We start from the raw sequence: 25,288 nt of genomic DNA, 5'->3' as shown, positions 1-25,288 counted from the left end.
CGAGGCGAGGGTGGGGAGAGGCCTGGACCTGTCACTGGAGGCCCCTGGGCAAAGTCCTGGCCCATTCTCCACAGGCGGGGTGCTCAGCCCTTTTCCCACCACATGGCACCCAGGCCCTGAGTGTGGCAGGAGCAGCAGTTCTGATTACCAAGGAGCCATGCTCCAGTCCCCAGATGTGGGCGGGACTCCCCACCAGGTCACACTGGCGCCTGTTCCCTGAAGCCACCAAGCACCTTCCCCAGCCAGCCTCGGTTGGTGGGCACTGGGGTTTGGGGGCCCTGCACTGACCACACAGATGAAACAGACCAGGGGAAGGGAATTAAATAACGTGTGACTTTATTAGAGATAAAACCAGCAGCATCACAGCTTGAGCCCTTGTCCCCCCACCTCATCTCTGCCCGCCCACACTTCTGCCTAATGTCGGTAGTGGGGGCTTCGGGATCTGGACCTTGACCGTCTGGAGAGAGAGCGGGGAGAGAGGCCCTGTGAGGGTTTGGGCAGGAAGCAGGGAGCCCAGCCGTGTGGGCAGGTGCACACACACCCACCCACATGGGACCACTGGGGCTTCAGCGACCCAGAAGTTGGCTGCGTGCAGCATGAGGCCAGGCCCTGGGCAGCTCCTATGACTGGAGGAGGGCCAGGGCGAGGATGGGGGAACCAGGGCTGGGGCCTCCCATGAGAGGACAACAGTGACTGCCCGGGGAACAGGGCCTGCCTGCTTACCTTCGAGAAGAGCTGTATTCTCGACCTGGAAAGAAGGGGGACAGGAGTGCAGGTGAGAAGAGCAGGATACTGCCTGCCCCTCGGCCCACACCCAGGTGCTACGAAGCTCTTCCATTCCTGTGGTTCCCTTGGGACTGAAGCGCTGTGTGTCGTGTGTACAGCTTAAACGTTTTAGTTCATTGAAGGCTAATGTGGAAGGTGTACCGTGGTTTTCAGTAACCCAGTTTTGACATCTCTTCTCTTTTTAATGTCCCAGAGCCTCCAGCCCAGCTCTCCTGACCCAGCGACCAGAGAGGCACTCGCTGTAGATGGGGGAGGGTGACCAGGGGCACACTCACTGTAGAGGGGGGAGGCCGACCAGGGGCACACTCACTGTAGAGGGGGGAGGCCGACCAGGGGCACACTCACTGTAGAGGGGGAGGGTGACCAGGGGCACACTCACTGTAGAGGGGGAGGGTGACCAGGGACACACTCACTGTAGGGGGGGGAGGGTGACCAGGGGCACACTCACTGTAGAGGGGGGAGGCCAACCAGGGGCACACTCACTGTAGAGGGGGGAGGCCGACCAGGGGCACACTCACTGTAGGGGGGGGGGGAGGGTGACCAGGGGCACACTCACTGTAGAGGGGGAGGGTGACCAGGGGCACACTCACTGTAGAGGGGGAGGGTGACCAGGGACACACTCACTGTAGGGGGGGGAGGGTGACCAGGGGCACACTCACTGTAGAGGGGGAGGGTGACCAGGGGCACACTCACTGTAGAGGGGGGAGGCCGACCAGGGGCACACTCACTGTAGAGGGGGAGGGTGACCAGGGCACACTCACTGTAGGGGGAGAGGGCCACTGGGGCACACTCAGTGTAGGGGGGGAGGGCCACCGGGGCACACTCACTGTAGAGGGGGAGGGCCACCGGGGCACACTCAGTGTAGGGGGGGAGGGCCTCCAGGGCACACTCACTGGGGGGGGAGGGCCTCCGGGGCACACTCACTGTAGAGGGGGAGGGCCACCGGGGCACACTCACTGTAGGGGGGGAGGGTGACCAGGGGCACACTCACTGTAGCGGGGGGAGGGCGAGCGGCTCTGCCGGCTGTACTGGCGTTCCCATTCCTCTCTCTCCTTCTCTCGGCGCTCCCGTTCCCTGCAGGGAGAGGCAAAGCAGGGGAAGAGGTGAGAATACTGAACTCAAGGGCCAGCTGGGTTGCCTGCCAGGTCGAGTGGAAAAGTGAGCCAAGGGGCAGGTCCTGCTCCTCTCCCCATCTGGAAACGAGAGCACTGAGCTCAGAGAGGGACACCGGCCGGCAGCTGAATCCCAGTCTACCACCCGACGAAAGGTTTGCTGAGGCCTGGATAGTTTGATCATTTCCTGTCATGCTCCAGGCGCAGTCTCTGAACAAAGGGACTTACATGCTAAGTGCTTATCTGGCCTTTGTCAGAATGACCGGGATTTGCTTTGCTATTCCAAGGGCTGCATTTATTGAGCACCACCCCAAGGGCTGCATTTACTGAGTGCTGTAGTGCCTGGCCCTGATCACACTAAATCCTGCCCACAAGCCTATGAGATGGGATAATTAGTTCATCCCCATTTAACAGATGGGCACACTGAGGCTCAGACAGGAAAAAGGCCCACAGCTAGGGGGTAGCAGAGGTGAGGTAGGATCAGAAGCTGGGCCTGACTGACTAGAACGCCGAGTCCCTACGCACTGTGCTCCCCACTTCCTGATGCGCCCGTGTGATGGGTGTGTAATAAACCACCAACCAGTAACAGTAGCTCCAGCCATCAAGCCTCCCCACGTGCCAGGCACCACACATCAGGAGCCTTACAGCGGGATTCCACAGAGACGGCTGCCTTATTACATCTACCTCACATGACAATTCCTGGCTCACAGAGGTTAAGGTACTTCTCCAAGGACCCACAGCAAATACAGGGTAGAAAGAAAAATAAGTAACAGGTGACACAGCTCTCAATTGACTGACTCCCTTCCTTGCCAAGACCAAGCACTACAGCCTCCAGTTCTGCTCACCAGCCCCACACAGGCTGACGCTCTAAGGGCACTAATTCCTGTTACCCTGTGCAGCTGGCACCAAGGACTGTTCACAGTCTGGACAAGCACCCACCCCAGGGCCACAGAGTCAGAGAGAAGCAGAGCTTGGATTGAACCCTAAGTCTGTTTGAACCAGGCTCTGGGCCACTCAGCTCTGCAGAAGAGTCAGGCGAGGAGAGGAGAAGAAAGGAGGGGAGCAAAGCCCTGGCTCCCAGCGCGGGGCTGGCCTGTGTCCAGCCCTCAGCATTTATGAGCACCAGGCTTCTGGGGGCAGAGCACACAGCAGGAGCCTGGCAGCCAGACCCGACTTCTCAGTGAGGATGCCAGCAAGAGAGAGTAAAGGACACAGACAGGACGCTAGGGTGCCGCGGGAGACGAGTGCTATGAAGGAGGCGTGCTAGAGGACGGTGCTTTTGGGGGTGCTGCTCCACACAGGACAGTAAGGAAGGACCCAAGAGCAGCCTTGGGAACACTGGGTGGGTATCTGGGAGAGAGAAGGAAAGGCGACCCCAGCTGGAGACTGGCTGAGCTGCGAGGCAGGAAGGACACGAAGGTTCGGAGAAGTGGGCCTGGTCAGAGCTCTGGGTCGGGCTGGTGGTGGGGAACACAGGACCACCCGGAGGCAGGCTGGGGGCAGTCTTACTTCATGCGGATCTTGCGGGCCATGGCACGCAGCTCGTCTTCCCGCTCCTGCGGCAGAGGCGGCGGTGAGGGTGGGGCCAGGCTGCGCCCCTCGTGGGCCCTGCACCCTCCCGACCCCATACCTGGCGCTCATGCTCCTGCTGGATCATCTTCTCCTGCGCTGCCTTCTTATCTGCTTTGACTGTGGGGAGAGGGCACAGGGGCTGAGGAGGTGGAGGCTGAGCTCAGAGAGGCCCTGGACCTGGCGGCCACAGGGCGGGTGCACACCTGCTCCTCCCCAAGGGCCTCCTGTTTGGAGAGAGCAGGGCCTTCCCCAGCTGGACGGGGAGGAGGAGGAGCAGGGAAGCCCTGGAGGGGCGGGGCCAGGACGTACATTGCCTGTTGAGTGCCTTCTGCATCCTCAGCTTAAGCTTCTCCTGCGGCGTCAGCTTGGGCTGGGGAAGGGGGAGAAGAGGCAGGAGAGCGGGTGGGTATCCCGGAGCTCCCACAACCCACCTCATCCAAAGCCTGGGACTGGCGGGGGCAGGAGCAGAGAACGGGCAGGCTGCGGAGACCAGCCACGAGGGTCTGGGAGCCCCAGTGGACAGCGGAAGGGGGGAGCGGGGCACCGATCTCAATCCCTGGGGCTGGATCTCCCGGCCCACCCGGGCCCCCCTGCAGGCCCACCGGGCCCAGCTCTCGGGCACTGCTGCTGGCGGGAATTAGACGGGCGAGTTCCAAATTCTTACTGACTTTGGCAGCTCCTGTCTCTTTACCAGCGGCAGGTTCGGTCCTGGGAGGAAGAAAAAGCAGCTGCCACCTCCAATCACACGTGGCCTCAGCACTGCCCTTGGACCAGACAGCAAAGGCTGTGTACCCCAAACACCCCCAGGCGGAAACCACATGCCTCCTGGATCCTGCAGGGCAGGGTCGTGTCCCCCCCGACCCCTCACCCAAGGCAAGGCTGGGACTCCTCAGCACCCCCACCCCTGCCAAGGGCAGACCCCCCCAGGGCAGGACCAAGTTCCTTCTGAAACAGAACAGTGGGGCGCACCCCCACCTCCATCTGCCAGCCCTAGCCCCGCTCACTTTTTCAGCTTCTCGCCCACAGCGGGGGACGCTGCCGGCCTGCTCAGCTTCTCCCTCGGCGGTGACGGCGAGTGACTCTGGCTGCGGCTGCGGCTACGGCTGCGGCTCAGGCTGCGGCTGCGGCTCAGGCTGGGGCTGCGGCTGCGAGTCAGGCTGCGGCTTCGGGATGGGCTGAGGGACCAGCTGCTGCGGCTGCTGCTATGGTGCCGGGGGCCCCGGCCGCCCCGCCGGTACCGGTCCCCGGAGCGGGAGCGGCTCCTGGGGGTGCCGCAGAGCAGGAGGGAGGCTGTGAGACTCTGGGGACCTCCTTGCATGCTGCCCCCACCCGGGCACTGAACCTACGCGCCTCCGCGTGGCCCTGCAATCTTTCTGTTTCTAAGTCCCTCCTGCTGCTTTCCTCAGACATCCTCCCTGGCCTCCCCGGTCTCTAAACAGAGACTGTCCTCTAGATACACTGGCCTAGAACAGCTCTTCACGTCTCACTAGACACCTGTGTGCCCACTTCCCTGCGAGACGATCTCTGGGAGGGCAGGACTTGCCTGGTGACCCCCCGTGGATGCTCACCACCTCACCTTGCCAGGCCTAGGGTCTCGCCACCAGTGGGGACGACCCCTCATCCCTCCCCACTTGCCTGTGGCACAGACCCACAGAATCCAGTCTGGGAATATGTGAGCCCCCTCCTCTCTCTGCTCAAGACTTGGGGGCTCCTCAGCAAGGGCCCCCTCCTCAGGGTGACCAGGTTCCCCTCTGACCCCGAACCTGTCTCCTGCCATTGCCCTGGGTACAGGCTCCAGGCAATGATCTGGACGCCAAACCAACACCACACACTGACTCTGGTGGGACTGTCCCGGGTTTTGTCAGCAATATCGAGAAAACAAGAGCTGTCCTTTAAACATCCAACTCAATTTCTCTGGAAAAATCAGAAAACTGGGCAAGCCACACCCGCCACTGAGTGGCCTACAAGCCCAGCAGAGGGGAAGTGTGCCCCAGGTCACCAGGCCCACGGGGCGCCTCGATTTTACCTGCCAGACCTCGTGGGCAGCTGACACTGAGATCCCCACAACAATAACACAGGTAATAACGCTGACGACAAGAGCTCTCATCAAGTGCCAGGCTCTGGACCAAGCACCGAAGTAGACTTTGTCACAACTTTGCACTCATTGAAGGAGACGTTATGATTCTATTTCTTCTACAGATGAAGAGGCCCCAACAGCTCAGCAGCAGGGCCAGACTCCTCACTCGACCAGCTGCTCTGCAAGTCCCACTCTCACCCAGTAGGTCGTGCTGTCCCTCCACGGGCAGCCCTGACCTCCCCCAGAAAGGGCAGGAGGGATGCTCCTGTCTCCCAGGACGGTATTCCTGCCCCACCTGCAGCGCTTACATCACACCCCACCCTCCCCTCGGGGCACCCTGGTCCTACGAGGCACCTGCAACAAGCACAGTCCAGTCTCCCACCCACTGGCTCCCCACATCTGGGATGACCACCATCCCCCAACCCCACGGCTCCCTCGCAGAGCCTGGTCTCACCCACATGGGCCCCCCGCCCCACGCACCTGCTTCTGCGCCGGGGTCCATAACCGCCACGCCGGGCTGGCGAGCGGGAGTAGCGGTGTCCGTCTCGTGAGCCCCCACCTGAGTGCCGCCGGCCACGGCTGCGTGAGCGAGAATAGCGCCGGGAGCGGGACCGGGAACGCGACCAGGAGCGGGACCGGGAGCGGGCGTGGCGGCCGGAGCGGTAGTAGCCCCCGCCTCGGCGGGAGCGGGAGCTGGAGCTGGAGCGGGAGCGGGAGCTGGAAGTCCTCGAGGCGGAGGAGGAGGAGGAGGAGGTGGAGGAGCGGCGGCTGCAGGCGGGCACGGGGGGCGGTCAGCGCCAGCCCGGGCCACGGCCCCCCGCTGCCCCGAGTCCCCCCCACGGTGCCTGGGTGTAGGGCGGGCAGCGTGAGCGTTACAGACCGGGCACTGGCATTACGTCCCGGTGCGGGGCCGCCAGGCTGGGGAGGCGCTGGGGGCTTCCCTGTGGCAGCCCCTGATGCAGCTGCTGCAGCTGCGGCTGCAGCCGCCTCCTCATCGCTGCCCCCGAAACTGGTGATGAACGTGATCTTCTCCTCCCGGCCGGGGGTCGGGGAGCGGGAACGGGAGCGGGATTCGGAGCTGGACTCCGAGGGCGACCTGAAGAGCAGGGAGAAGAGGCTCACACCGGGCCCCTCGAGCCTGTCCACCAGCCACAGAGCTAGAGGTCGAACAAAGAGGTCCACCCTCCACAGAGCAAGAGGTCACAGAAGAGCAGGGTCCCGAGCAACAACAGACACCAGGTACAACAGAGCCAGCAGGCAGAAAGACAGCAGGCCTGCAAGCATCTGATTCATGACCACGAGGCCTTCTCAATACAACCAGGAAAAGCAGTGACAGAAAACTATTATTAAGAACAGATGCACAGATCTGTACTGTAACAGCAACAGGTTTCCTCCACACAGATGTCAGCTCAGTTCAGTCGCTCAGTCGTGTCCAACTCTTTGCGACCCCATGGACTGCAGCACGCCAGCCCTCCCTGTCCATCACCAACTCAGTTTACTCAAACTCATGTCCACTGAGTCAGTGATGCCATCCAACCATCTCATCCTCTGCCATCCCCTTCTCCTCCTGCCCTCAATCTTTCCCAGCATCAGGGTCTTTTTAAATGAGTCAGCTCTTCACATCAGGTGGCCACAGTACTGGAGTTTCAGCTTCAGCATCAGTTCTTCCAATGAATATTCAGGACTGATTTCCTTTAGGATGGACTGACTGGATCTCTGTGCTGTCCAAGGGACTCTCAAGAGTTTTCTACACCACCACAGTTTCAAAGCCATCAATTCTTCGGTGCTCAGCTTTCTTTATAGTCTGACTCTCACATCCATACATGACTACTGGAAAACCATAACTTTGACTAGATAGACCTTTGTTAGCAAAGTAATGTCTCTACTTTTTAATATACTGTCTAGGTTGGTCATAAGTTTTCTTCCAAAGAGCAAGCATCTTTTAATTTCATGGATGCACTCACCTTCTGCAATGATTTTGGAGCCCCCCAAAATAAAGTCTCTGTTTCCCCATCTATTTCCCATGAAGTGATGGGACCAGGTGTCATGATCTTAGTTTTCCGAATGTTGAGTTTTAAGCCAACTTTCTCACTCTCCTCTTTCGCCTTCATCAGGAGGCTCTTTAGTTCTTCTTCACTTTCTGCCGTAAATGTGATGTCATCTGCATATCTGCAGTTATTGATATTTCTCCCAGAAATCTTGATTCCAGTTTGTACTTCATCCAGCCCAGCTTTTTTCATGATGTACTCTGTATATAAGTTAAATAAGCAGGGTGACAATATACAGCCTTGACGTACTCCTTTCCCTATTTGGAACCAGTCTGTTGTTCCATGTCCAGTTCTAACCACTGCTTTCTGACCTGCATACAGATTTCTCAAGAGGCAGGTCAGGTGGTCTGGTATTTCCATCTCTTTAAGAATTTTTCACAGTTTTTTGTGATCCACACAGTCAAAGGCTTTGGCACAGTCAATAAACCAGAAATAGATATTTTTCTGAAACTCTCTTGCTTTTTCAATGATCCAGTGGGTGTTGGGAATTTGATCTCTGGTTCCTCTGCCTTTTCTAAATCCTGAATATCTGGAAGTTCACAGTTCATGTACTGTTGAAGCCTGGCTTGGAGAATTTTGAGCATTACTTTACTAGCATGTGAGATGAGTGCAATTGTGTGGTAGCTTGAGCATTCTTTGGCATTGCCTTTCTTTGGGATTGGAATGAAAACTGACCTTTTCCAGTCCTGTGGCCACTGCTGAGTTTTCCAAATTTGCTGGCATATTGAGTGCAGCACTTTCACAGCATCATCTTTCAGGATTTGAAATAGCTCAACTGGAATTCCATCACCTCCACTAGCTGTGTTCACAGTGATGCTTCCTAAGGCCCACTTGATTTTGCACTCCAGGATGTCTGGCTCTAGGTGAGTGATCACACCATCGTGATTATCCAGGTCGTGAAGATCTTTTTTGTACAGTTTGTTTATGTATTCCTGCCACCTTTTCTGAATATCTTCTGCTTCTGTTAGATCCATTTCTGTCCTTTATCAAGCCCATCTTTGCATGACATGATCCCTTGGTAGCTCTAATTTTCTTGAAGAGATCTCTAGTCTTTCCCATTCTATTGTTTTCCTCTATTTCTTTGTATTGATCACTGAGGAAGGCTTTCTTATCTCTCCTTGCTATTCTTTGGAACTCTGCATTCAAATGGGAATATCTTTCCTTTTCTCCTTTGCCTTTTGCTTCTCTTCTTTTCACAGCTATTTGTAAGGCCTCCTCAGACAACCATTTTGCCTTTTTGCATTTCTTTTTTTGGGGGATGATCTTGATCCCTGCCTCCTGTATAATGTCATGAACCTTCGTTCGTAGTTCTTCAGGCACTCTATCTATCAGATCTAATCCCTTGAATCTATTTCTCACTTTCACTATATAATCATTAGGTCATACCTGAATGGTCTAGTGGTTTTCCCTACTTTCTTCAATTTAAGTCTGAATTTGGCAATAAGGAGTTCATGATCCGAGCCACAGTCAGCTCCCGGTCTTGTTTTTGCTGACTGTATAGAGCTTTTCCATCTCTGGCTGCAAAGAATATAATCAATCTGATTCTGATATTGACCATCTGGTGATGTCCACGTGTAGAGTCTTCTCTTGTGTTGCTGGAAGAGGGTGTTTGCTATGAGCAGTGCATTCTCTTGGCAAAAGATGTCAAGTCAGGTGTAAAGCAACTTTGAAAGCATTAAGTGTGAAATAATCTCAATTTTGTTAAAGTAAGTATGTAATCTCCCTCACGGCACCCACAGTTGAGCACCAACCTGAGCCAGACCTTTTCTCAAAAGGTGTACCTGCCTTATCTCATCTGTCCTCCTAGGAGCCCCAAGGGTCCCTCTCACCCCATCCAACAAAGGGAATGGGTCAGACTGAGACCTGTCCACCCTCAAGGCCTCTGACCAACCACTCCCACAACAGGAGACACATGTGTGCGACCAGGCATTTCTGTACCTGTTATTTCTCACTGGTTATTTCTGGCAGTTCAGATTAAAGACACCTGACATCTAAGTCCCACCTTTCTGCCATGTTTGGTCACTTTTAACACAAAACTCCGTTATGTTTAAATCAGAAAAAAGCAGAACACATTCCCCAGTCTGTGATCTCAGGAGGGCAGCCTACAGCACACAGGCCCCACCCCACCCTGCCCTCCATCAGGAGGGTGCTGGGCCCTGGGAACTCACCGCTTATAGGGGTCATAGGTGGGGCTGTCTCGGCGGGCATAGCTGTAGAGAGAACCAGATGGGATGGGGGTGGGAGGGGTGGGGTCAGTACGCATGGAATTAAGGCCAACCCCTGACCTGGGTGCCCCAGGCCACGCCCTGGACAGTGACAAGGAGGCTGCCGGCCAGGTTACGGGCCCTGCCTTCATCCCTCCTGTCCCCTCACACCTGCCCAGAGCCTGAACCGCAGCCCTGCACTTCTTCAGTACGATGGCAAGAATCACCACAGCTCGTGACTGAACATTTTCCAGACCACGCATCCAACCCTGAGCCCACTGCAGGTCCCTTAAGCCTCACAGCAACCCTGTGACTCCCCTTGAACAGAGGAGATGTGGCAGAAACATGGGTTTGCCCGAGCCCCAGACTGGGCTCTCTGCACACCAGCTGCCTCATCCAAACCTGCCCGAGACCTCACTGTGGGCACTGGTGTAGCCCCTGTCCTGGAAGGTGATGGTGCCCCTTTCCCAAAGAGAAAACTGCAGCTCAAGAAGAGAAAGTCACCTACCCAAACTCTAACAGGGAGGAGGCGGCCCACAACAGAAGCAATGGGGCCCCCTTGACTCTGCTCACAGCCAGGCAATGTGACATGGGTTCCAAATCCAGCAGGGAGAGGGGGGATGGCTGGCAGGACGGGTGTCCACACGTCCCTCGTGGCCACACCTATCCCAGACCTTCCCTGTTCGCTTTATTAGGACAACTCTGCCCACAGTCCACAAGCTTGCCCCCCAGACTTTCCTGAGCCTTGGCTCCTCCCCCAGAGTCTTGAAAGACTGATGCTGGCAGGGCAGGGGCACAGGGCAGAACCCCACCTACCTGGGGGGGCTGATCTTGCGGCCCCTCAGCCGCTTCTCCCGGAACTCCCTCCTCTGGCGCCGGGAGCGACGGCCCTGGAGCAGGGTGGGGATGAGGCTGGTGAGGCTGTGCCTTCCACGAAGCACACACCTGCCCTGCCACTCGGGCCCAGCCCTCACCGAGTACATGGCCTTCTCCTCCTCAAGGGCCTTGGCATGTTTGATGGCCTCCGCCTCCTCCTTGTCTTTCCGGAGCATCCTGCGGAGGGGGAAGAGGGCCACCAGGAGGAATGAGGTCAGATTATAGGCAGTCACTGCAGGAGGCGAAGGACCCCAAGCCATCCTGGTGGGTCTCACATCCATTCAGTACTATTACTGAGCACCAATTGCACGCCAGGTGCTATCTCAGGCATCAGGGATTACTGAAAACAAAACTCCCCACTCCCATGGACTAACGTTCTGGAGAGAAGACAGACAATGACCAAAGTCACGTAACACATGACTTGTTAAATGGTGAAAAACCTGATATGAAAGGAAATCACAGAAGCGGGAGAGAAGTCCAGGGGCCTGGTAGAGGCTGCAGTTTTTAACAGGGGGGCTGGGGAAGCCCCTCAGAGAGCGACAGCTGATGAGACCCCTGGGGAGTGAGCTGTGCAGGTGCAGGCAGAGCCCACAGCACCTGAGTGGCCCCGGGTCAAGTGGGGCCTCGGGCAGGGGTGGAGTGTGTGGGGAAAGGACCAGAGAGGTGAGACTCTGGCCGTGGTGAGGACGCTGGGTGCTCCTGAGTGAGGATGCTCAGACGCTCAGGCTGTGTTCAGACGTGGGAGTACTCAGGACTCAGTACCCTGTTACCTGGGACCAGTCTCTGTGACCCACCCAGGTGAGGCACAGGGCGGAGGTCCAACCAGCAACTGCCAGTGAATGCAGGGAGAGGAGCCACTCCACTAGAGGGCGCTGTCCAACAGGCCCAGAAACCCCCGAAGCGCCCAGGGCTCAGAAGGCCTCAGGTCACACAGCCGGGGGCGGCCTCTGTCTCAACACCGCTGAAGCTGACCCCAAGGACCATCCCGTACAACCCCCACCCCTCCTCCACGAGCTCAGGAGCCTGTGCATGTAATGTCCCTGGTGCAGAGTCAGGGACACCAGTGCTCAGAAGAGGGGTAACAGCAGAGATGCCAGGTCCACAGGGTGGGGAGTGGTGTCTGCCCACAGGCCTCACCTGACGAAGTCTCCATCGGCCATGCCATAGGTCGTGGCCTGTTTGTTGAGATCTGCCACCTGTTCCTGGTTCAGTTCGTCCACATCTACCTCCACGTCTGCACCAAGAGAAAGGCTGTCAGGGGCCAAAGCCGAGCAAGAGGAAGGGAAGGGGCAGCGCCCCAGGACATGGGGGCGGGGGTGCCCACCAGACCTCAGGCCTCTGTGGGTGGGTGGGGGTGTGGACACGAGTCAGCACGTCCTGGTATCCCCAGGCTGGCACAGGGCTCGGCCAGGAGCAAGCACCATCAACAGCGGGTGAGGGTGGGGGGAGATGTGATGGGGAGGGAGTGATGTACACGGGGACGTGAACGAGAACAGCTGAAGATCTAGGTGGGTGGAGGCAGGGGTGCAGGTCTCAGGTATTCGGGAGTGGGATGCTTGATGGCTGAGTGGCAAGTGGGCTTTACACACTTCTGAACAAACAGTGGACGGGCTGAGAGTGAGCTGGATGAGGCGAGGGGAGAAATGGGTGGCTGGTCTGATCAATGGGCATTCAGCTGGCAGTGGGCAGTGGGGTGGGGGCTGAGGCCAGCTCTGTAACTGGAGAAACACGTGTTTTCCAGAAGAGAGAAAGAGAAGGGCAGGGAGAGACCAAGAGGCTGAAGTCAGAAGAGGAGAACAGAGCCAGAACCCAAGTGGGGACAGTGTCAGAGGAGCAGAGTCCTAGAAACAAGGAAGGAGAGAGAAACAGCGAGGGAGGCTGGACCAGCAGGACACAAGTGAGACGGAAGGACAGCGGGAGGTGGGGGGCAGGAGAGGCAGGCTCGTAAGCACGGGGCGCCCCGCACAGGGGGAGGGGCGAGACATGAAAACGCTGCCCAGGGACTGTGGATGGGGAGGGCAGAGAGGGGACCCCACCGATGTCGGGGATGACCTCATCTTCATCCGAGTTGCTCTCCTCCTCAGCCGGGGACTCCTCCTCCTCCGGCTTCTCTGTCACCTTCTCCACCTCGGCCACTGTGCTGTCCTCGTAGGTGTAGCCGATGGATGCCTTCTTCTCTGCCAGCCTGGCACGGGGGAGCCGAGAGTCAGGGCCGCGCTGGGAGGAGAGGCGGGCCCCAGGCCAGATGCAACCCAGCCAAGCCTCCAGGGCCCACACACCGCTGCCCGCACGCTGCCCTCCTGAGAGCCAAGGCAGCCTGGTGCCCTCGAACAGTCCCTCGGCCCAGAACGCTCTGTGCCCACCTGCCACCAGCCCTTCCCTCTTCCTACAGCTCCAGCGCACCACCCTTCAGAAGTCCTCGCCTGGGGGTGGCGGCCGTCCTCAGCTCCCGGCCCCACTCACACTGGGTCTCTCCACTGCCACCCCCGACTACGTGTCCTGCAACGGCCGGCCCGAGTTCTCTTGGGTAACAACGCAGCCCACCTTGGTCCAGGATGGAGCAGGGGCCTAGGGCATGTGTGCTGCTGAACTCAGCTGACACGCCCTGACGCCATCCCTATGCCAGCCTTGTCCAAAACAGGTGGCTGTGAATAAGGGTGAGTCACTGAGACGCTCAGTCACCTCCGTGAGGACCACGGTGGGGACGGCTTGGGAGCAGGGGGTAAGGAGGCGGCTCCGGGACTGCAAAGCACTGGAGGGGCCAGCCAGGCTGGCAGAGGGATGAGCCATTCCTCAGGGCACACACCCCAGAGAAGCCCTCTGCAGAGTGACATCAGCTGCTGTGGGCCACACGCTTACTGCCTGGCAGGGGACAAGCACTTCCCCAGCTCCATCTCCTGCAGTCCTGGGGCATCCAAGCAGGGGGCGCTGAGGCTCAGAGGGCAGGACTCAAACCCAGGCCCTGGCCCAGTCCAGCTCCTGCCCTCCTAACTGCACCTCCTCCCAACCCAAGGGTGGAAAACGCCATGGAGAGCTTTGTCAGCAAACCCGTCCCCTCCGGCGCTGCCTGCTCCTTGCAACACTGATGAAGCGAGTACCTACTGGGCGCCAGCCACCAGGCCCGGCTCTAGGGAACACCAGGTGGACGGAGCCCTGTAGGGCACACAGTCCTCCTGCCTCCCACAGCCCCCGCTGCCCCGGACCCCGACTCACTTCTTCTTCTCATCCTCACTGGGTCTCTGGAGGCCTCCGTACAGCTCGTCGATGTAGATCTGGTACAGGCACTGCTCCTCGGAGACTGGGGTGGGGCAAGAGGCACGTGGATCAGAGGGGGCTGGGGACACTGGGAATTCAGGGGAGACTCAAGAATGCAGTGGGGCTTGGGCAGGTGTGAACCCAGCACGGCTGGCGGCAGGCTCATGGATTCCCCGATAATCACAGCATGCACGGTGATGACACAGCAGCTGCAGGAGGGCCCTGGCTGCCCCGCTGACTCGCCGTGCAGCCCTGGGCGAGGACTCAGCCGCTCTGTGCCTTGGTTTCCTCCCCTGTAGCATGGGACGAGCACCGGCCGAGGGAGCGCCCGGGCACTGCTACTGCTGGCGCCGTCACAGAGGCCTCTGACTGGACCCGCAGAATGACAGCCTATCCCGGGAGCTGGGTCAGCCACCTGGGCCCCACGGGGCCACCACTCTGGGCCTCTGGGCCCCAGTTTAAATTAAGCTAATCTGGGCTCTCTCTCAGCTGTAACACCCAACTTGAGGAGCTCAGCAATGTACCGGAGCCCCCTGGTCCGTGCGCAGTAAGACATATGCCCAGCTCCAGTGGGACCCTGGACACATCCCCTGCCCTCAGAGGGCCTCAGCTTTTCTATCTATAAAGCGAAGTTGGGGGTCTGGGCGAGCCCCAAGGTGACACAGCACGGCCATCGGCTTTAGGCTTAGGCAGTCCCATGAGCTGTCTCACGTGAGCTCCAGCCAGACTGGCCTTCCCTGTCCCCCAGGCCACCCTCCTCCCGTCCCCTCACAGCTGTCCTTATGGCCCGGACAGAGTCGGGAGCCCCCCTCCCCTCACTGGGGAGCTCCTGCCCCACCCCACGCCACCCTCCACTGATCCAGCCTCAGTCAAGCACCTCCGAGAACAGTATACCATCTGTCGAAACAGTGCCTCAGCTTGTAATGAGCACCCACTTTCGTGATTACGTGGCTCCCACACTAGACTCCTCCTCCCAGAAGAATGCCTGACACACTACAGGTGCTCAGGAATTGTATGAATGAATGGATGGATGAAGAGATGGAATCAGGCAGAACTAAAGGAAACCCTGGCTCCATCATCAAGCATCTATGTGGCCTTGGGTGAAGGCAAAAACCACCACCGCGTCCGTGACGCTACACTCCCCTGATGTGAAGGCTTCATTGATAGCCAGAATTTGAAAATCTCTGCTTTTAAAGATGCTAAACATCTATTTCAGAAACAAAGAAATATGGGGACAGTGAACCCACAGCGAGGGTGGACTATGCCAGGCTCCATGCAGGGGCCCTAAGCATCCCTCACGCGAACCCTCACATCACCCTGAGAGACAGAAACCTCCACCATCACCCTTCTCCAGGAAACGAGACCAGCCAGGCTGAGGGACGAGTGTGTGGCCCTTAATCTCACAGGGAGATCTGGGAGAGAGGCTCTGAGTCCTTCTCAGAAGGTGAGCTACAGTTCAGAGCTGTCTGCAGGGCAGGGTGAGAACCCCAACTCCTTGGAGTGTCCCTCCCAACCCCTGAGCCTCAATGTCCTTATCTGTAAAATGGGGCATCACCCCTACCCTGCTGGGTGATCACACAGATGTACTGCAGTAACAGAGACGAAAAACTCTGTCAGGGTTGGAACCTCCCCAAGTCCAGAGCAGGGAATAGCCTCTACACTTGTTTTCCCTTTTGTGAGGTGACAATTTGGGAAAAGAACCTTGAATGTGTATGAACACTTGGCAAGCTATCAAACTGCCTAAACAGTCATTTAAAACAAGCATAAATTTCCTCTTCTGAGCTAACATTCTGACCCATGCAGGTGGGGAAAATACACGGAGCAAAAAAAATATGTTCTTCCTATTTCTCCCAGTTTTTTAGGAAAAAGATCACAGAATTAGAGAGCATGGGCTGTGGAAGTGGCCACCTGGTAGGACCATCTAGGTCAGCAGACATCTGCTGTACCAATTCCAGAGACAGAGGCCCCAGGAGAGAAAAGGGATGCGAACGGAGCAGGTCCATGACAGAGCTGGGACCACCCAAGGCCCTGTAATAGAGAGTACTGGGATAACTTTTCTTCCCAGTCTTGTTGCCGTCTTCCAGCCTACAGGGACCCCGCCCTCAACCCACTCCCCACACCCCAGGTCACTTACTGCCAGCAAAGTCGTTCTGCACCAGGCCTCGGTAGCGCTCGTAGTTACATTTCCGCTCGTCCGACTCCTGTTCTGGGGAGCTGTGGGGGAGGACCAGGTCTTGAGATCACAGGGAGCTCCCAACCCAAGCCGGCAGGAAGGGGAAGGAGGGGGCGGCCTCCAGCGGGCGGGGGCTCCCCCACATGCACACCTCCTTCCCTCCCAGGAGGGACTGGCCGGCAACCCCAGGGGAAGCGGCTTACATGGTGGTGAGCAGCGGGGGCGTGTAGTCGGGGATGTGGTCCAGGTGAGCGCGGACGTCAAAGCGGTCAATCATGTTGTTAGTGTCCCCCTGCCAGGGCATCCTGAAGTGGGAACAGGGGAGCAAGGCACCTAGGGTCCCAGTGCCCTGGACACAGAGCACCTGCCCCCTGCCACCTTGTGCTTGGAAGCCTGGCCCTCAGCCCCTCTGATGCCCATGCCAGTCCCACTCTCAGCCCCCACCTCCTGTTCCTTATGTCACAACGCACCCTGAATCTACATTCAGGGCCCTGAGGAAATCGGGGCCCTAGTTTGCAGAACCAAGCATGAGTGGGACCTTGAACAAGGTCCCATGGGCCACTTGCTAACACCCCAAAACACGCCCTCTAGCAACCAACTCTCTGCTTCACCTGGGCCTCTGGCCGTGGCCCTGCTCGTCCCCTCTAGGTGCTCCAACCACTACACCACAGGGTCTTCATCCCAAACCCTGCCGTCTTGCCTTAACTAGTGACCACCTCCCACTCAGGTCAAGCCTTTCCTGTCTGAGGCACCACAGGTCTGTCCATACACCAGGTCCCTTTGGACCCCTAACCCCCAGCCACAGATGTCACCCTCAAGCCCGGTCTTACATGTTAACGGGGCTCTCCGCGGCCAGGGCAACTGCAGAATCCAGGTGCACCTTGCAAGCTCGACCATGCACCTGCAGGAACTGGGCCGGGTCCTTCTTCTGCGGGGATGGACAAGATGAAGGCCACCACCCAACTGAGCCCTGAGCCCTGCCACTGCCCACACAACCAAGCTTAGGAGCAGCTTCACCTCTACACCAAGCAGGCCGTACTTCTGAGGTAGAAGAACCTGCCGGGGCGTGCGGGCGGCACTAACAGGGCCACCTAACCTCTGGGGATAAGTTTCCTCTCAAGGTAGCCCCAGGAGGCTCTGAGCTCTGGCTCAGTCTTCTACAGAGCCAGTACCGAGACTGACCTCCCTAAAATATCAGTGCCCAACTCTTCACCCCACACCCACCCCAGGGCCACTCACTCAAAGCCAGGTGCAAGCACGTTGGCCAGGAGTAGCCTCGAAGACATCACAACTGCATAAACTCATGAAAAGACGATCAATGTCACTATTCGTCAGAGAAACAGCAATCAGAACCACAAGACGCCACCTCACACTGCCTAGGATGGCTAAAACTGAAAGGACAGGCAACAGCAAGAAACTGACAGGAGTACGGAGAAATCAGGCTCTTCAGAAAGTCAGACAAAGAACTGCCACATGACCCAGCAACTCCACTCCACACCCGAAACAGCTAAGAACAGACACTGAAATACCTGTACACCAACAGTGGCACTGGGCACAACAGCCGAAGAGTGGAAACAAGTCAAATGTCCATCAGTGCACGACAGAGAAACAAAACATGCACAGCCGGACAGTGTAATATTACTCAGCAGTAAAAAGCAATGGAATGCCGACCCATGCTAAAACCTGATGGGCCCTGCAAACGTGACACTAAGTGAAGGAGTCAGTCACAAAGGGCCACGTAGCCTACGGTTCCATTCATGTGAAAGGTCCAGAGCAGGTGAATCCATAGAGACAGAAAGTAGACAGCAGTTACCCAGGGTGTGGGGAGGGGGGAACTAACTGCTAAGGGGCATGGGGCTTCTTTTGGAGGTCACAAAGAGTTTCTAAAATTAGACTGTGAAGATGGTTGCACAATCCTGTGAATATCCTGAGGGCTTCCCTGGTAGCTCAGCTGGTAAAGAATCCGCCTGCAATACAGGAAACCCCGGTTCGATTCCTGGGTCAGGAAGATCCTCTGGAGAAGGGACAGGCTACCGACTCCAGTATTCTTGGGCTTCCCTGGTGGCTCAACTGGTAAAGAATCTGCCTGCAATGTGGGAGATCTGGGTTCAATACCTGGGTTGGGAAGATACTGAAAACCACTGAACTGTACAGTATGTGGATTTAAAAAATGTTCTTCCCCTTTTCTTCTTTTTTTGGCCATGCCTCAAGGCACAAAGGATCTTAGTTCCCTGAGCAGGGATAGAACCAGTGGGAGCGTGGAGTCTTAACCACTGGACCAAGAAAGGCCTGAGTATGTGAATTATATCTCAATAAAGCTATATTTTTTTAAAAGGGCACCAAGATGGAGGAGACTGGCCCCCGAGTCACTGTTTTTTCCAGAGCCCCTCCCACCGCCTCACCAGCTGCTGCTACCTTCCATTCACTTCTCACCTCTGGCCTGAGCTCTCCTGTGGGGGTTACAACCCCAAGTGACCGTAACTGCAGCAGGAAAGCCTAAAATCTGGCGGCGGCAGCAACAGCACCCGCCACCAGTGCCGGGCCCTGGCTGAGCTCCAGCCCCTGCCGCATCAGAGCCACGAGCCAGGGCACTAGTGCTCCCCACTAACCCTGACCAAGCTCCCCTCCCCAGACTCCAACCACCCCCCATCCCGAGCCCCCTGCCCCGCCACCGTCCCTGACCACTCAGCAGCCTCCTCTCCCCAGCTCGGCTCCTCGCTACCACCCTTGCCCCCTGCAGCTCCTTTTCCACAGAGCAGCCTGAGGCAGCATTAAAACGTATTAGGCCCTGGCCCCCTGCGCAGAGCCTGGCCCGCTCCTGCCTGGCCCTCTCTGATGCTCGCCATGGGCTGCCCAGCCCCGCCCTGCCCCGCCCCACACCGCCAGCCTCCACGCCACAGAACAGCCCTGCTCTTGCAAGTCTGTCTCCTCACTTATTTCCGATCCCCTTCCAGCCGCCTTCCTCGTCAAGTCTATCTAAACAGCCACCCCAGCCCCTGACTTGACCCTAGCTCCTTACCCTACCCTACTCTCTTCAGAGCACCGCCCATCACCTATCACCTGTCACCACCCACCAACTAGAATGGAACTCCCAGCCGGGCAGGACCCGTCTTGTATTCCGAGCGCCCAGGGCAGGGCCTGGGAACACTGACCAAAGCAAACAGAATGCGGCCTCACTCACAGATGAGGAGCCTGAGCCCAAGACTGAGAAAACCATCAGCCTCAAGCTCTCGAGAGCCTGCACTTCCTCTTTCGGCCTTGAGCTCCCACCCCAGCCCCATCAGCAGGAGTTGAGAAGGACACTCACCAATGACCACAGCTACCACCAGGCTGCTCCCTGTCCTGTGCGCGCTCGGCGAGCTGAGGGTGGGCTCCACCCACGTCCACAGGGTGGCGCTGCTGCGACCCAGCGCCTCTTCCCGCACCTCACCTGCCTCCCTCAGGCCCTCATCTCAGGCCTCGTGACCGCCCCGGGGCAGGTCTAAGACCTGGGGTTCAGAGACCGCTCCAGGCCAAATGCTCGGCTCCCACACCCAAGACACACGTGGGACTGTTTGCAGGATGGACTTTGGCCTGTACCAAGAATTCACTGTACCAGCACCAGGGAAACAAAAAAGCACTGGGCGGGGAGTTAAGACTTTGGGTCCGTGGCCTGGCTCTGTTGTTAGCTTCAGGAAAAGTCCCTGAACCACACATGCTAAAAGCCAGGTGCGTTACGTACACTTCAAACTTCTCAACCGTGGGAGGAAGGTGCTACTCCTACCCCATGTCCCAGATGAGGAAACTGGAGCTCAGAGTGGGGAGGCTCACTCGCTCCAGATCACACCAGTCACAAACAGAACCAGGATCTGAGCTCAAATAGGCCTGACTCCAAAATCCACTTTTTTTCTAAAATAATTATTTGGTTCATGGTAACAGGCATACAACGTAAAATCCACTAACCTGACCATTTTTAAATGCACAGTACAGCAGCATTAACGATCTGCACCTCGCTGTGCACCGGTCTCTAGACCTTCGTCTACAAAACCGGAACTCCACACCTGCTGAACTGCTCCTCCCCTTCCCCTCCCCCAACTCCTGACTACCATCATTTTCTGTTTCGAAGGGCCTGACTGCTTCAAATACCTCATACACACGTAATCTCACAGGGTTTGTCTGTTTGTGACTGGCTTATTTCACTGGACAGAGTCCTCCAGGTGCCTCTTTGCTGTAGCCTGTGACAGAATCCCCTTTCTTTCTGCGACTCAGTAACATCCCACTGCATGCACAGACCACTTTTCTTTGCCCATTCATCAGCTGCTGGACATTTAAGTTGTTTCCACACCTTGGCTATGGTGAAACAAACTCCAAACAAACATGTACAAATCCGTCTTCAAGAGCCAAAATCTATTTTTAACCACTGGACCATTATATCTCCAGGATCGAAGAGGGTCAGACAAGTTCATGGTCTTTCTCTCACTCATTCAACTGTGAAGCAGGCACCCACTCTGAGCGAGGTCTTGTGCTAGGGCCACAGCTGTGACTGAGACAGTCAGCCTTGTCCCCACGGCTCACAGTTCACTGTGGGTGACAGACCCGGGCCCCACAGTGACAACCTAGAGTGAGCAGTGCTGGGATGGGGAAGCCAGGGGTTGTATCGCTCAGCCTGCTGGGATCAGCCTGGGGCCTCCTGGAGGAGATGCCAGAGCTGAGATCTGTTTTATTTTCCACTTTCACATCAACATGGAATTCTGTTTCTTTACCCAAATCACTGATTAGAAGAAAGTCAACAGGGACAAAACAATGACGGAACCAGGGACAGGAAGGGAGCTAGAGCAGGCACCAAGGACACATCAGAAGAGAAATCAGCTGTATGGACTGGACACACCGGCCTAGTCTGCCACAGCTGACCTCTGCTTCTTCAACACTGGCCTCAGCTGCCTCTCTCGGGCGGAGAATAAGATGAGAGACCCACATGACAGCCCCATCCTCTCCTCAAAGCCGTCACCGTCCACAGTTCGGTGGCTCTGATCTGAATGCTGATCACGTTCATGTTCGGGGACAGTAGCTGCTTGTACAGGCCTGCACCACAACACACGCCACAGACACTGTTCTATTCTTGAAGCTCTTCCCTGTCACCCAGTGAGAGGGGCTGGTCGTCACCACTGTCCCAAGGGGGAAAACACGGCTCAGCGAGCTCTCCAGCTCACACGGCGAGAGCCTGAACTCCCAAGCCTTTTGAGTGACCCCGCTCCGACCTTCTTTCCTCCACTCCATCCATCCACCTGGATGCGATTCCAACTGTACTTGGTAATAATAACCTCAGCACCAAGAAGAGCTGGCATTTACTGAGCAAGTTAGCCTGGGCAGGTCGGCCCTCTGGAGTCTCTGTGCCCAATCTCACCCAACACTCTGATACCTTGGGAGGGAGGTGCCCTATCCCCATCATTTGTGACAGCCCATTAGTTGGCAACCAACATCCACTGCCCCTTCCTCCACAGTAATGAGACTTCTAACATAACTGGCACAAGGCCCCCCAGCATACAGCGCATGCCTCTCAGCCTTCCTGGCAGCTGTATGTGACCAGGGGCTACTTTCTGGACACGGGGATACAAGTGGCTGTATTACGTGCAAACATTTAGAAACTTTCTTAACAACTGACATGAGCCCATTGGCCTCTTCTCCCTCCCTGCTGAATGGAATATAAAGACATGATGGCTAGAGCTTGAGCAGCCCTCTTAGACCTTAAGAAAACACTGGCAAGAGAAGCCACTCATGGCTGAGTAACAGTTCCCTGAGCAGGACTGGCCACCTCTGGGCTTTTATGTAAAAAGGAAATAAACATCTGTCTTCAGTGAAGATATGATGAAACAGAGACGCGTGTCAAGCGCTCAGCACAGTACTTAACACACAAACGCTCAACAGCATTAACTACTGTTATCAGCAAAGCTTTAACACAGGGGTCAACACTCATCTCCCAGGCCTGCTGAAAGGACCAGAAACAATGCACCGAGTAGTAGGCGCGGGGTCTGGCGCGCCCGAACCCTTAATAAGCGGCAGTTACTCAGCCCTGACCGCTGACAGCATTCCCCGTCCACTGCTAGGGCCTCAACTATAACCAACATAGGCCCAGGCCCTGCCCTTGTGGTCCCGTCATAGTTATTCCAACACCACTGGAGACGGGCTCTCCGAGATGCCTCTCCTAGGATAATAGCAGCCTCTGTTTCATGGGTGATTGTGGAGACTCAAAGCAATCATACATATAATGTTCTCCTCACAGAGCCTGGAGCCTGAGAAGGATCAATTAAAATGGCAACTGCTATTATTATTGTTTTATTCATCTAGTCTTTTAAACCACGTTGGGCTCAAGCGTGGAAAGGAGTACCATGACCCAAATAAACCTAGTCCCCAGTCTCACAGAGCTGAAAATGTGTGTTAAATTCCACAAAGGGGAAAAACAAGAAGCTATGACAGCATTTATAGGGGACACTGATTGAGTACAAAGGATGAGGGAAGACTTCCTGAGGACTGAGATCCGAGAGATGAGCAGGAGCTAACCCAGTAGAGGAAAAGCTCACACAAAGCCCCTATGGCTAAAGAGAACTATACAATTTGGGGAGGTAAACTGGTAGCTCTTTATACACCTATTTTTGCTAGAAAAAGTAGCCCCAGATAGTAGGGAGGCCAGATGACATGAGCAAAGGAATAAGGCAGAAAGCAGAGTAACATGAGTCTGGAGGAGGTGGTAAAAGCCAGGCCATGGATGCTCTTAAAGGCTGTCATGAGGAGCCTGGCACTAAGGAGTCACAGAGAAGTTGAGTAAGAGAGGGACAGAGTCAGCTTTGTGCTTTAGAAAGACCTCTCTGGGGACTTCCTTAGTGGTCCAGCAATTAAAACTCCACACTCCCAATGCAGGGAGCCCAGGTTCAATCTCTGGTCAGGGAACTAGATCTCTCATGCCGCAACTAAGACCCAGTGCACCCAAATAAATATTTTTTAAAAAATAACAATAATTCCATCCCTTATTTAAAAAAAAAAAAAGACGTCTCTGGCCTCTCTGAGGAGGGTGGATTAGAGGCGGCAGGACTGGAAGCCAGAACACCAGGGAGGAGCCTGCGGCAGTGATGCAGTAACAAATGAAAACATCTATATAAATACCATCTCACAGAAGATCAGAACCTAGTGTGCCAAAGCCATTTCAAGCTGGGGTCTCAAGAACAAGTGACAGTTAAATAACTGAGAGGAGGCATTACAGGCTCAATACCCAGCGGCGGCAGAGATGCAAAAAAAGGCCAATGGAGCTATCTCAGGATGAAGCCCAGAGGCCAGATCACAAGGGCCTTTTAGGTCACAAGATGGAGTGTGCTGTTCTCTCCAAAAGCAACTGAAGCATCTAACAGGGGAGAAATGGCCAGAATTCACTAGGTGAATACTGACGGTACTCCTTCCGGGTGTCAAGTCAAACCTTAAGAAGGGCTGAGCTCCTCTGGGCGCTGTGAACACTGAGGAATAATAACCAAGACCGACAGCATTCCGGAGGTGGCCAATCTTATGTCTGGAGTGCTACAAAGCCTTCCCTCCTTCCTGCCAACACCAGTTCTGTACTCTGAGTCCACACCAGACAGCACAGGGGGAGACAGTAAACAAAGTATCTCGGTTTCGCCCCCGCCCCCAGTGATTATGTTCTGGAGGAGAGGAGGCGACCCACTCCAGTATTCTTCCCTGGAGAATCCCCATGGACAGAGGAGCCTGGGGGGCTACAGTCCACAAAGGTGGAAACGAGTCAGATGGGGCTGAGAGACTCAGCTCAGCACAGCATAGCACATGATTACGCTCAAAAAAATGGACATTCTCTTGAGAAAACGGGTATCCCCTCTTAGCCTATTTCCAAGCCTGGTGGTACCAGGATAACCAGGGCTCCGCCCTCTCACAGAGCTCCCAGCCCAGATTAAAGGTCACTTACGATCTTTTCATAGTACTCCCTGCGCCGTTCTGCCCTCTTTTTGTAGTCGACCATCATGCCTCGAAGTTTCCGCTCATGTTTCCGAGCCTCGTGCCACATTGTGGTGAGGCCAAGGCTGGGGCCTCAACCTGAGGGATGAGGGAAGGGGTGTCAGATGGGCTTAAAAAAAAAAAAATACGGGCAGAATCACCGACACCTAGTAAGTTGACAGAGTTAATCCTGAGCATCAGCTTCAGGGAGGGTAAGTGAGGCTGCAGAGCTGTGCAGCAGGATACACTCGGGTGGACCCCGGGCAAGTCTGATCCAGTACCCTGGGCATTCTGAATCCCCCACCCGCACTCCCGTTGATTCTGGAGTGAGCAGCCCAGAGAAAGTGGTACCCTGTGCTGAAGGAGGAGGAATCAAGGATGAAAGGTTCAAGGATGGAAGGAGTGTTTGAAGTAAAGTCTGGAGGAAGAACATGAGCAGCTGGGGTTGGGAGCTCAAGGGAGAGGAAGGGCTGAAACGGCGCCCAACAGGTGGGCCGGGGGGGGGGGGGGGTCTGGGTACCAGAGGTCTGGGGATGAAGGCAGGTGGACGAAGATAAAGTTTTTATGGAAAAAGGGTAGTGGTGTGGAGGTAGGGGTCGAGGGCAGGTGAAGGGCGTGGATGGTGGTGGATGTCCTCCCGACACTTGCGGGAGGAGGGGGCAGGAGGCAGCGCCGGAAGAAAAGAAGCGCTGCAGAGGTCTAAAGCAGGAATCTAAATTGGGGGCGGGGGGAGGGTACAGAGGCTGAGGGAGGCGGAGCGAGCTGACAGGAGGGGGTGGGCTGCGTTTGGGGGCAAGCCTGCAGGACCGGGCTCGAGCACCTGGTCTGGGCCTGAGGGATCCCTCTAAGTTTTTCTGACAAGGGGGCGGGACCTGTGGCAAGCGGCAGGGTCCGACGCGGCGAGTTCTGGCCGACGGCGGAGGTAGGGCGCGGCCTGAGCCACGGCAGGCCGAAGGGGTGCGGGGCGGGCGGCCCTCGGGGCCCGGGCCGACCGGAGTCTCACAGTAGACCGCGGAGAAGCCGAGGCAAGGGCGAAGCTGGGCTGACGTCCGCCCGAGGGCACCAGGTCACCCGCTGCCCGCACTCACCGGCTCGCCGCCGCCTCCCACCGCTGCGCTCGCGCGCGACCCGCTCCGGAAGCGGAAGTGGGAGGCTGAGGGACGGGGCGGGGAGCGGCAGAGGCACTTCCGCCTACTCGAGAGGCGGGAACTAGG

At 56.7% G+C, this 25,288-nt stretch overlaps 1 protein-coding gene across 6 annotated transcripts; it reads right to left on the bottom strand.

The window, feature by feature from the left end:
- Positions 1 to 319: 319 nt before the first annotated feature.
- LOC102398092 (CLK4 associating serine/arginine rich protein) lies at positions 320 to 25,281 on the bottom strand. Of its 6 annotated transcripts, none has more exons than XM_025269292.3 (21): positions 25,163 to 25,281; positions 24,046 to 24,173; positions 16,934 to 17,031; positions 16,307 to 16,408; positions 16,065 to 16,144; positions 13,889 to 13,973; positions 12,712 to 12,860; positions 11,813 to 11,909; positions 10,774 to 10,852; positions 10,616 to 10,689; positions 9,764 to 9,805; positions 6,428 to 6,643; positions 6,028 to 6,315; positions 4,475 to 4,732; positions 4,135 to 4,234; positions 3,780 to 3,840; positions 3,529 to 3,587; positions 3,408 to 3,454; positions 1,778 to 1,860; positions 724 to 748; positions 320 to 457 (listed from the first exon to the last, which is right to left on the bottom strand). In XM_025269292.3, the coding sequence occupies exons 2-21, from the start codon at positions 24,142 to 24,144 to the stop codon at positions 415 to 417; spliced, it is 2,085 nt and encodes a 694-aa protein (XP_025125077.1). In that variant the 5' UTR covers positions 24,145 to 24,173; positions 25,163 to 25,281; the 3' UTR covers positions 320 to 414. The 6 variants fall into 6 exon arrangements, 5 of the variants coding, with proteins under 5 accessions (XP_025125077.1, XP_025125078.1, XP_025125076.1 ...); XM_025269293.3 differs by having other exon boundaries at positions 24,895 to 25,239; XM_025269291.3 differs by having other exon boundaries at positions 24,947 to 25,239.
- Positions 25,282 to 25,288: the final 7 nt, after the last annotated feature.

The sequence above is a fragment of the Bubalus bubalis genome, chromosome 18 (assembly GCF_019923935.1).
Source record: "Bubalus bubalis isolate 160015118507 breed Murrah chromosome 18, NDDB_SH_1, whole genome shotgun sequence".
NCBI classification, from domain to species: Eukaryota; Metazoa; Chordata; class Mammalia; order Artiodactyla; family Bovidae; genus Bubalus; species Bubalus bubalis.
This window is presented reverse-complemented; position numbering and strand designations above follow the sequence as displayed.